This window comes from Lipophrys pholis, assembly GCF_963383615.2.
Source record: "Lipophrys pholis genome assembly, chromosome: 8".
Taxonomy (NCBI): domain Eukaryota; kingdom Metazoa; phylum Chordata; class Actinopteri; order Blenniiformes; family Blenniidae; genus Lipophrys; species Lipophrys pholis.
Genome location: NC_137630.1, coordinates 29,883,914 through 29,896,146, shown reverse-complemented (window position 1 = coordinate 29,896,146; position 12,233 = coordinate 29,883,914). Strand labels below are relative to the sequence as shown.

The 12,233-nt window shown below is 42.6% G+C and overlaps 1 protein-coding gene across 1 annotated transcript; it reads right to left on the bottom strand.

Moving 5' to 3' along the window:
• Positions 1-6,953: 6,953 nt before the first annotated feature.
• ikzf4 (IKAROS family zinc finger 4) lies at positions 6,954-10,598 on the bottom strand. Its single transcript, XM_080468854.1, has 8 exons — positions 10,527-10,598; positions 10,352-10,406; positions 10,148-10,255; positions 9,739-10,041; positions 9,465-9,632; positions 8,567-8,719; positions 8,341-8,472; positions 6,954-8,110 (listed from the first exon to the last, which is right to left on the bottom strand). Exons 1-8 carry the CDS (start codon positions 10,530-10,532, stop codon positions 7,296-7,298), a joined length of 1,740 nt encoding a protein of 579 aa, XP_080324980.1. The 5' UTR covers positions 10,533-10,598; the 3' UTR covers positions 6,954-7,295.
• Positions 10,599-12,233: the final 1,635 nt, after the last annotated feature.

Here is a 12,233-nt window from a genome sequence, read left to right as displayed (position 1 = left end):
AAACATACTGATAACCGAAGGAACCGTCTTTCCCTATGTGTTACTTTTCATCCTTTAAAGGTCGAAATTAATCTTGATTTTGGAAATTGAAATTCCATCAGGGCCAACACAGACAACTCCCACACTGAAAAAATAAAATAAAAATTAGAATTACATTAAGTTCAAAATTAAGGTAATTAATTATTTTAAGTTCAAAGAGCTTAATTCATTTAGGTGCTATCAATTGAAGCAATTAGTTAAGTTGGTCCAAGTATTTTCTTTTTCCAGTGTAACACTCACAATCACACAAATAATTTAGAAATATCAATTAGCCTCTGTGGCAGGGGTGTCAAACACCCCAATTCCAGCTCAAGTGGGCCGGATAGGTAAAATAGCACCATAATAATCTTTAAATTTAAACTTTAAAGGGGTCATATTATGTAAAATTTACTTTCTAAAGGTTTTCCAGCAGTACTAATCGTCCCCATACCTGGACTGACGCCCCAGAAGTGAAGACAGTCTGTCCTCTCTCTCCCTGGCTTGTTTCAGTTTTTAAAAAGTGTGTTGCTCCAACCAGCCAATCAGAAATCAAACCCTATATATTGTCATCGGGGGTTCAGCCAATCACAATCAAGGTAGACCCTCCCTTTGACTCCTCCCACAATGAGGCAGCTCTGCTCTGGCACATGGCACCACGAGAGGAAGTACTTCCTCCTCTTCCCAAGATGGGCATGTGTGGGCGGAGCCAGTCCAGCTCACACAGACACAGCAGATTCTGAATGCAGCTCCTATGATCCAATATTAAAATGGATGAAAATCAAGGAGGAGCTGGAAACTTTGAATACTGAAGGTTTCTGGATCGACCAGACCAGGAGGAAGTGTTGAAAAGTTGGATAATATGACACCTTTAAAGTTTTTCTTTGTTGTGGTGCAGAGTATAATTGATAAAAAACGTCTATATTTTCACCAAACCAATTACAAACAATAAAGCCAATTTGTAGCATCACTGATATCTCAGCTCGGGTCTCGGTGTTGTGTTGGGTTTGCTTCTCTTGGGAAATTTGTTAAAAACATCAATGTTTCCTTTGAAATTCTTACCATCTGCTTGGTGTTTTGATGGACCAGGTCGCAGCCTCTTGAGGGGCCGGTTTTGGCCCACGGGCCTTATGTTTGACACCCCTGCTCTAAAGCATGTTTTTGCACTGGAAGCGTAAACCCGAGTATCTGGAGAAAACGTGTGCACGTACAGGGAGAAACGTTCAAACTCTGCACCACGGAAAGAAAACTCCTCTCATGTTAAAGTAGAAATAAAACTGTTTTTGACATTTAATGAGAGAATAAAAAAAGAGTAGGCGACAGTTATTTCTGTTTCAGGGTAATATTTGTACTTTTCGACAATCCACATCCAAAATGTGTCATTGGGAACTTGAGAAATCACATGTGCTGCATATTTAATCATTACAAATCACAGCAGGTCGAGATTCCTTGAACTGCATCCCCCCCCCCCCCCCTCTTTAACGGGAAAGATGAGTCGGGTAGTGATGCTCCCTCGACCACAACATGCCACCTCTGCAGCACGACACAGCGCTGGGAAATCTCCGAAGGCATGCGGCAATTATGTGTAATCTGGTAATGCTGCTGGAAACAAAAGGAGAAATGCTCAAGTTTTTGGTTTTAATTACAGGCTGTGTTTTACAGCGACAGAGGGCGAGGGCTCAGCACTGACACAGCCGCGGAGGAATGTTTATTTGCTGCAGTTTAGGAGCTGAGTGGCTTGCAGGAACTATGACACATTCCTGTGTCACTGCCTCGGACTGCTTTGCAGACACACTTCTTTTTCGCATTGACACCTCCGGCGCCCCGCGCGTTACTTCACAGCGCCGCGGACGCACACGGCTACTGCCCTCGATGGCGTCCTTGCGCACATGCACAAAATGTGGCATCTCTGGACTGTGACTGTGTGTGTGTGTGAGACGTACACCAGCATTTTAGAGTGTCCCCCCCCCCTGCATACTAATGTGCAGAAAAGTGACCCAACAGTGTGTCTGTGTGGCTGGCTGAACACACCTCTCCATCATTCCCTCTGCAGTCCGATCCATTATCCGCAGCATCTGGCAGCCAAAGCCTGTAAAGAAGACATTTCTCTTGGCAAGTGTTTTTTTTTGTTTTTTGTTTTTTTTTAAAGGCAGTGACACAGGGGACAGCCAACCACAGGAGCCACACATCTTCCAATCGACATGCATACTGAGAACTGCTTGTATAAGTGAACCGCCCTGGTCTCCGTCTCTCAAAACATTTTTCTTTCTGTGTCCCACTCACTCTTATATATACACACACACACACACACACACACGTACACACACTAGATACTTCTCCCACCCTCCCTTGTCTCTCTGCAGTATACCCACCAAGGCTTTGAGGCCTAATCACTTCCAGAGCCAGAGCAATCCTAAAAAATGGTCCCGCAATCCTTCGATACATTTTACACCCCGAAAAAAAAAACCCAACCTCCTTCTGGCCCCCAATTTAATATCATTTTATATTTGTGTGTAGTACATGGACCGTTCAATTTAGTGATATTAAACACAGCGTGTGTCTGACGCTGACAATGTCCAGAGAGTAGAGGTAAACACAGACAGTTTCTTTGTAAACGTCATCGGTTTTGGGTTAAACGCTCTCTTAACACACAAACCAAAGACAATACCAAGAGTGGAGCTGCACTCCGAACGCACCTGACCGTGTCCTCGCTTGACACTTTGCAGCTGAGTGACAAACTCATCCTTTGCAGAACTGAAGCGGCACAGTAAGTGCATCAATCGATACCATTAGCCTCTCGCAGCCCATTTGTGTACAGCCCCGGCCAGCGTGTGGGAAAACGTCTTTGTTTTACTTTTGCTGCAAGTGGCAGCGGATCGTCTTTCGTACAAATGGGTGTGTAAGTAGGATGGAATAATTGTTTTGATGCTGATACCAGCAAATTCATCCGTCGAGCAGCCAAAGTGCTTTAATCATAATTTTGCTGAGAAGGAAATAACTGTCTGATTTCTTTTTCAATCTTTGCCTTCATCGCGAGGTGCACATCTGGTATGTTGGTTCAAATGACAAGGAATTAAAGACAGTGGCAAAATCCCACCTGTGCTCTAAACCCAAACTGTTGCTCTGTACACATCACATTAAGCAGTGGTGAGATGTTTAACCCCAGAACGCACTGGTTTCCATTGGACAATTATACTAACTCATGAGCTTTCCTCACATGCAATGGGAAAGCAGTGAACTACTTGTAAATGAACAACAGATATATAATGTGTATCAGTGTATTTTCCCCCCAGATCCCACCCAAAACACTTTCCACAACTATTTGGCCTTGAATGTTTTCACCCACAATCGTCAGCGATGCCTTCAGACAGCACTGAGGGCAAACTGAAAACTATAGCGGAGTCGTTGTAAAAGACTGCCATCTTGCGGCTGAATAGCAGAATTACACAACATCTAATAAATGTCCACGTTATTATTAACGAATCATTTTAAATTTGATTAATCATAACCCTGAAATCTTTTTAAAGCTGTTTGTACTGAAACATTAATTAAAATATCAATGGAGCACAAGTAATAATCGCAGAAGTGATTGTTGTTAGTGAAACATGTTATGCTTAATTAATTGGCTGAAAACAAATCGAGCTAAAACTCCGTTATGTTTTGTGTTAATATCGTGTTAGAATCTAAAACTAAAAAAGCAAAATGTGTGTAAAAGTACCTGAAACTGTGAAGAGGTTCCGGAAAGTTCAGCCATTTTTAATGGTTCTGGACGGAAGTACTACTTCCTTCCTGTGAATCTTTATTTATTTATTTTTTTTTTTAAATCACCATTCTTATTCTATTTATTATATTTCAAAAATAGAGCCCGTTTTTCGGTTTTCATTTGTATTTTATTTCAGTCAATTGATAGATTCTGTCTGAAATTTCAGTTTTTCGCAGTTGATCAGTGGAGCCCATATGAGCAACATCAAACTCATACACTATAAATAAATAAATTAATAAAAAAACAAAAAACAAATAAGCAGCGGTTAGCACTCTTGCATTACAGTGAATAAATTCTCAGTTCGAGATGGGATTTGCAGACTTTTCCTTGTGATATTTGTGGGATTTATGTGCATTAACACTTTCGATGTGAAAAGTCTGATCACAAGGTTGAAGAAAATTTTTTTTCATGTTGTATCAAGGCCTCAGGAATATTTCCTTTGGGGTTGAACCTCTTTGCTCTTGCCTTCATCCAAATAGTAATGTGAGAAAATACACATTTCAGAGTAAGATGTAATACTCTGTAGAGACAAATAGATTTTACAGATGCAATTTTGAGAGTTCAATAAATGAAGCATCATTCAGCGTGTTTTACTAAATGCATTTTAAGCGACAAGCAGCACATAACGCCACATCGTTATTTTTTCAACTGAGATGAAAATCTAATGACAGCTTTGGGAAATCACAAAACAAAACATGCACATCAAAAGCCCCCCAAATAATAGTACAATTTTTTTTTTTTTACTTTTATGTGCTGCACAATAAAAAAGAATAAAAAAAATTTACACATTAAGTGGAAATCACAAGATGGTTTGGTTTGGTCTTTTTCTTAAAAACAGAAGGTTTCTGTTTTGTATTCTTTTAAACATTTATATGAATTTTCATTTATGTAGACATAAAGTGATTTTTGAAAGTGACTTCTGAATCTTTAACTGTCATGTTTGTCTTTATTTAAATCCTTTTTGAACTGCATCTCAGATTTACATGTCTCAACGGTAATCCCGATTCTCTGCTGCAGAACACAGACAAATGTAAAGTCTCAAAGGTAATGTCATGTTAAGATAGTAAAAGTCCAGTTTTAACACTCAGATGTTTCTATGACAATATTCTTCTTACTTTAATGTGACATTTCACGATCAATATGAAAAGAAAAATCCATTTGAAATAGCTGCAAATTTGATGTAGATATGTGGATACACAGGAATCATTTAATGAAGCCTAACATGTTGACAATGTATGCATAAGCAAAACCAATTTAATTAATAGTTCAGGTTTTTCTTCATGATGTGACAGATGTAACGCGGTACGAATGAGAGCGGTGATTTGTTACTGCTGCTGCTTCAAACTTTTGCACAATAAATTACAAAAGAAAAAGATTTTTCAAGTGAAAGTTAATGAGACGTGGATGCGTTCACAGTCAAACTCCGGAGGATCACTTTTACAATAAATGTAACTTTATTGACAGTAAAAAGTCTTGAGAATATCGAGGGGCACGCATCTGTAACTGCAAGAACATCTCAGAAAGCAACATGACCTTTTGAAGTAATGAGGCAGTTGTACATCTTTAACTTTGAGGTAAAGTGTTTTGTCATGTTACATCATTCACAAAATATTTTTTGTATAACATTAAGTCCACACAAGGAGACAAAAAAGAAAAAAAGAAAAGGAAAAAAAAAAGAAAAAAAAAAAAGATCCCATGCCTCGTTTTCACTTCTTGAAATTACTTCACATTTCAAAAAAATAATTCACAATTCAGGTAAAAGCAGAAATTAAAAAGACAAGCACACATGCTATATTCCATTCACACACACAGTTCTCTACTTATCAAACCAAGTGCATTTTTATGAGATTACTTTTTTTTTCTCAAACGGTTTCAAGTACATTTTGCCTTCTATTAAAGGAAATCAAGTTAAACTATGAAGCAGCAAACCCACAATAACAAGTAAGAATACTGAGTTTGGTCTCATTCATGTTCCCAATATTAACATTATCAGATAACTCACCGTACTGTAGCAATAAGGTATTTGGGTGCTATAAAGAAGCAGGAGGTAACATTTCATGGACTTTGAGGAATATGCTGGATAAGATTTGGAATATAGCTGATTAAATACACCAAGGCAGAAAAAACAAACAACACTAAATAGATAATCACGAGTGATAACTGAACAGATTCAAACTGATATGCTGCTGATTGAATTTCAAATAACTCAACTCACATTATGGAAATTGTTTAAAATCTCAGTGCCAGACCCAGAAAATAACTTTTTTTTAATTTTTTTGTGTTGTGTTGTTTTTTTTTTTGTCGAACTGATATTTAAATTCTCAGTCACACACACATTGCAGCAAACTTTTGAGTGCAGAGCCGGTGCGACGCCGTGGGATTCTTGAGGAAGCAGGGCTCCGTTAGAGGATCACTTATCGTGACAATGCGATATCAGTGCAGTAGAACAATCACAGAAATAAAAAATAAAACTGTAAAGCCATCAAGTGCAGACGTTCATATATAAGCAGGGAACCTAAAAGTGCATTCCCATTAAGGTATAGCACCCTGGGCCATCTCAGACAGGCTCTTTAATGTACACAACATGGCTCACAGTCTGATCTGCACCAGTATTCTAAGGCTCACTTTAAAATCCAAAATCCTATTTGATATTTGAGCCCTGAACTCCCATTTCACGCTCAGGAGTTTCTATATATATATATATATATATTTTTTTTTTATCTTAATTTTTTTTCAAGTTCCACTTCCTCTAAGGTCTCCCTTTGTCCTGAATGCTCTCTCTCTCTTCAGTGTTGACTCCACACACACCATTAAAAACCGCGCTGTAAACAATGTGTATCCCCACAACAGTGCACCACTGTGGGAGTTAAGGCAATCCATTTCTGTGCTCCGTCCGCGACAAAAAGCTTCCCCCCCAAATCCAGAGGCACAAAAGCTCTCAGTGCATATTAAACTCACCTAACACACTACACAAAACGCCCAGCTCTCAGTGCACGCCAATATAAGCAATATCGTTCTTGAAATGTGCACGCCACGCTTTTACCGGCCGCACATGATCTCCTAAAAGTGCTAACTACGTAAAATCACTTAGGAAAAGATGGCTAGTCGAGATTTCTCAGCACCAGTTCCCCACCTCCATTTCTTATTTTTTATCTTCTTTTTTTTTTTTTTTTTTCTAAGTAAAGAGGAATCCCCCAAAGAAGGCACTTTCGAAGCAAAACCGGTAGTTTCGCTAAAACGATTTGATAGAGGGAGCGCAATCAATCATAGAATGTAATTTGCCTCCACTAAACATTGACTTGGCCGCAGTGAAAGTACTTCTCGCTGGCTTCTTCTGTCTCGGCGTGATAAATATTCTCAGAATAAAATTGCGGATTCTCTTTACCTCTATTCTTGTACTGGGAATTTAAAGCAACTGATCTGGTGCAGAACAAACGTGAGCCCACAACTCCAGGGACCGACAGTCGCCTCCCCGCCGCGCGGCGCCGCGTGGCGCGGCGCCTCCCCCGGCCTCCCCTCAGCCCACCTGGTGCTCGCCGCGGCTGATGTGAGAGGAGAACTCGTAGCGGTCCTGGCTGCGGTGGCCGCAGATGTTGCACTCGAACGGTTGGCGGAAGCCGTGGCAGCCCATGTGGATGGTGAACATGACGTGGTCCAGAAAGAGGATGCGGCAGTGCCGGCAGTGGAAGGAGCGCACGGCCCGGCCCTCCCGGTCCAGCACCTGCACGGTGTCCCTGGAGGTGAGGGGCGAGGCGGGGCTCCTCTTCGCCACGGCGGCGGGCACAGGACACGCTCTCTCCCACTCGGGGTCCAAGTCTTTGGCCTGGCCGGGGCTGGAAGTGGGGTGACTGCGCGGCAGCGCTGGGATTTGGTAGTGGAGGTGGTGGTTGCTGGAGGTACTAGTCGGGGCCGCGGCCCTTGTGCTCTGCTCTTCTGGTGTGCTCTCGGTGTCTGTCGAGTCGGGGCAGCCGTTGGGTGAGGTGTTATGGCTGTGTGCTGAGGGCTGATCGTCGCGGCCTTCGCCCGCCTCCCGCCCGGCCAGGCTGAGAGAGACGGCGGCCAGCCCGCCTCCGCCGCCGTGGCCCCGGGGGCCCTGAGGAGTGGCGTTGCTGTTGAGGGAGCCCATGACCGTGCGGAGCTCCGACAGGAAGGCAGGGTGGAGCTGAGACAGCGCCGGCGACTCGCGGTTGTCGCCTTTGCTCCGGGCGCAGCGGAGACGTGAACCAAGCGATTCGCCAGCAGAATGAGAGCTGGCGAGGTCGCCTTCCTTCTCAGAGCCGGAGGACAATTCATAAGGTGCTTCCGGTGGGTCAAGGTGCATGTGCTTTTCACCTGTCGGTAACAAAAACCCCCCAGAAAGATTAAAGATGAGGCGTCCCATCAAATGAATACAACTTATTGGCCGCTTGTATTAATGAACACGAACCCGAAAAAAACTAAACAGCTGATGACTTCTTGTCTCCACCAGAAAATATAGCACCCCGCTCGAAAAAAACAACTGTATTCCAGCTTGTACACAACACAGGTCTGAGTGCTTCAGTATCTCATTACACTGAACTCACCTAAAAACTTCTGTGGCGTTGACCTCTTCCGTTTGGTGATGCTGATAGACAGTCTGTCCACAAAGTGAATTTTGTTGTTGGATGGCTGAGGTGCAGGTTTTGTAATCGTCTCCATCTTCACTGACTCGTCGCCTGAAAGCGAAACAATCCGGTGAGGCGTCACGTTAGGTCAATGGTAAATAGGTACGTGATGCTGGGGCTGCTTGGCGTTCGTGTGACGCGTTACCCTGGCTCGTCTGCGTGTTGACGGCCGCCGGAGGGTCCAGAGTCTTCAGGTAACTGTGACAGCGCTCCAGGTGTTCCTCCAATGTGCTCTGTTGTTTGTAGCTCCGGCTGCAGTAGCTGCACTTGAAAGGCTTTCCTACAGTCGGAGAGGAAACTGCAATCCGAGAAGAAAAATTAAAAGAAAAAAAGGTTTTAATTGATTTCAGGTAAAAATCATCTCCCATTCAAACGCATCTGAAGTTTCAGAAAAGAAAAAAAAAACTTGTTCTAATTTGAGTACGGTCGCTTTTAAAGGAAATAAAACTGGTAATTTCTCAGTGCCATCAAGGAGACTGGGTTTCCCCTTTACTTGAAAATTCCTGAAACTGGTCTGTGTTGCCGTCACAGACACAAGACAAGCGCCCAGCGATTCACCGCAACGCTCCACCTGAGTAAGCTGTCGGAAAGAGTGACGTCAATTCGCTGACATTGCAATCGTCTTTTCTGAGAAAATGAACCCCCGAGAGCCGCCAAGATCGACCAGGGCCTACCGTACCAACTCTGTACATGAACACCTGTTCAACGTGTGCTGAGAAAATTGAAAACACAAACAGGATTTCCTGCTTCGACGTACTGTTAAATGTCATTATGTTGTGTTTTACAGATTTCCCCTCGTCTACAAAGGCAGAGGAAATGGACCTTTCTAATGAAGCCCAACCCCACTGCAGTCTCTCACATTTACCTGTTACTGTTTACCACATTTGTCTTCTTACTTCGACGAAATATCCTGAACGCATCAAAACAGGCCCGGATGTGAGTGTAGCGCCTCATCATGAAGAATCTGTCTTCACCAAGAAATGAGGACGGAGCTAAGTTTTACAGAAGTGCAATGTTTGCGACGCGGCGGCTCGGCGACTTACCGGCGTGTGTCCGCAGATGTCCCGCCAGCGCGTCCCTCCTGCGACAAGCATAATTGCAGATGGGACATTTGAAAGGCTTCTCTCCTGAGTGCAACTTGATGTGGCGCAGCAGGTTTCCCTTCTGGGTGAAGGAGGCTCCGCACTGGTTACACTGGAATGGCCGCTCACCTATGAACACGTGGATTACGGACGGTCATTTTAAAAAGAAAAAATCCTGGCGTGAACGGCACGTCGTAGCGGCCTACACGACCTTAAACTGGCGCTCCTCTCTCACCCGTGTGGCTCCGCTTGTGCACCATCAGCACGTTGGGTCCGATGCAGATCATCCCACAGATCTCACACTGCAGCTTGCCGTTGGGCAGCCGAATAGGTCCCGGGGATCCAGAATTTGGACTGGCCATCTCACTGTACATGTTGGCGCGGTCTCTTCCGGACACGGCGAACTCTACACTCCCTTCCTCCATGGGGTCTCCTCTGTCATCCTTCCCCCTCTCGTCCCTCGCGGTCTCTTTGTTCTCCGGCAGTGGAGCTCCCGGCGACTCGTCATCGCTGCACATCTCAACCTTGATGGAGTTTGCTGTATAGACGGGGAATGTTTTCAAAAGAAATACACTTATTTCCCCCAAATGATGTGCGTCGAAGGCGCGACGCAGCACGTGAGAGCACATGAATTAATGACTGACCGCTGTGGGAGCGACGTGGAGACGACTGCTGACTGTTTGGAGATCTCGCAGAAGGAGCCTGCATCGCGCCATAAAAATCTGGCTCTGTTGACAACTCTCCACCATTACCTGAAACACAAATATACACAGGTTATTAAAGTAAATCTTGCTATACAGAGACAGTACACACAAATAGTGCCTTTTCGCGCTCGTACACAAACCTACCTTGTGCATATGAGCGTCCATTACAGTCATCAGCATTCATTCTCTCACCAGATCCCTGCAAAAACACAACTTATTATCTTCATTTTGTCGGTAATATTTTTCACAACCCAGTTATAACTTTGACATGATTGTATGAATATGTATTTCAGTTGCAATAAACCCAGAAAGCATATACCTTCATAATTTCAGGTCAGAATGTCAATAAGATTCACACTTCTTTCGTCTCAAGCGTTAACTGAATATGTGCGGCTCCACAATAGAAAGTTAATGGCTCAGGGTATTTAAGGAGGAGTCAAAACTTCAGCATCAAGATTAAAAAAAAACCAGTGGCAACACCTTTTTTTTCCTCTAAAACAATCTAATCAAACATCAGCACTAACCACTGTCAATATATTTCAGTTTATGACTTGATGTGTTCTGAAATACAATAATACAGATATATATATATATATATATATATATATATATATATATATGATTTTTTTCTGATTGAGACGCTGATATAATGTAATGTTGGTTGATGCTTTGTGTAATTTCATTAATAACTATAATAATAGTGTCCATTTTAGCTATTTATCCATTTTGGGGTTTTTTTTCCCCCCAAACATTGTTTTTTTGTTGTATACTTTTATCAGTATAGATTTTGATTTAAGTATATTACTTATGTACGTGTAGATTAAAAGCTGACTGGTGTGTGCTTAAGCCTTCACCCTTACATTCAGGTTTTATTATGTTTCATTCTATTGTGTGTAAAGAGCGTCCCTCTAGGAATAATAAAGCATGTTTTTTTTAATTCCATTCTATTCTAGTATGTCTAGTATGACTTTTATAGAAAAAAGTTTGTCTGTGTGTGTGTGTGTGTGTGTGTGTGTGTGTGTGTGTGTGTGTGTGTGTGTGTGTGTGTGTGTGTGTGTGTGTGTGTGTTTTATATATTTAGTGAAAAGAATTTTTGTCTCTTTTTGGCCTAAAATACTCACACGTCTGTTTTATACATGCATTTTATGGCAGTGTGTAGTTGTGTAGTAGTATATTAGGCATGTGGAAATGTAAAAACAGATACAGCTTTTCAATGTGCACGTGAAAGTTTTGTACATGAGTGCATTTGAAGGGATATGCCACATATTGATGGGTGTGCAGGTGAGAAAAGCAGTTAAAAACGAGGTAATTCATTGTGAATAATTGTAAATTTCATATTGTGTATTGCATTTGCTTAAGCGGCTTAATAAATATATTATAACAAAGCTTAAAATACTGAAAACCAGCTGAACTTATTCTTTTGCTTCAGTTCATTACTTGCTCCTATTAATGTGTCCACCCTGTGTATCCGTGCAACAGTGTGTGTGTGTGGAGGGTGTACTGTACATTACATAAAGCGGTTATTCCACAACAGCCAGAGTGAAGCATGCAGACTACACCGAGACCAGACTACAGTGGTGTTGCTGAGTTACGTCTTCAGACCTACAGCAGGCGCGTTTTAAAGGAGCAGAGGAGATTTGACGCGCTCATAATCAAATCTAGAATAAAAGAGGGGAAATAAAAGCCTGTGAGGTGTTTAAAAAAAAAAAAAAAAAAAAAAAGGCTGCACCTTAATGGATGGTGAGGGGAGAGTTTGGAGCGATCTGGGGGCGGAGACAACACATCTGAGGGGAAAATTAATTTCGTGGCATTGGCGGCGCGCAACAGGCGCGGATGCAGCCGGAGACGCGCCAGTCACACCAGGGCACGGCGATTAGAAAAAAAGAAAAAAAAAAGGGGGGGGGGGGGGGACGCGCACTGGCGCCGACCCTCGCCAGACAATCCTACCTGCCCTCAGATGGCCTTCCGTGCGTCCAAACACATGCATTTCCCACCAACACTAGAAAAAAAAAATTAAAAAAAAAAC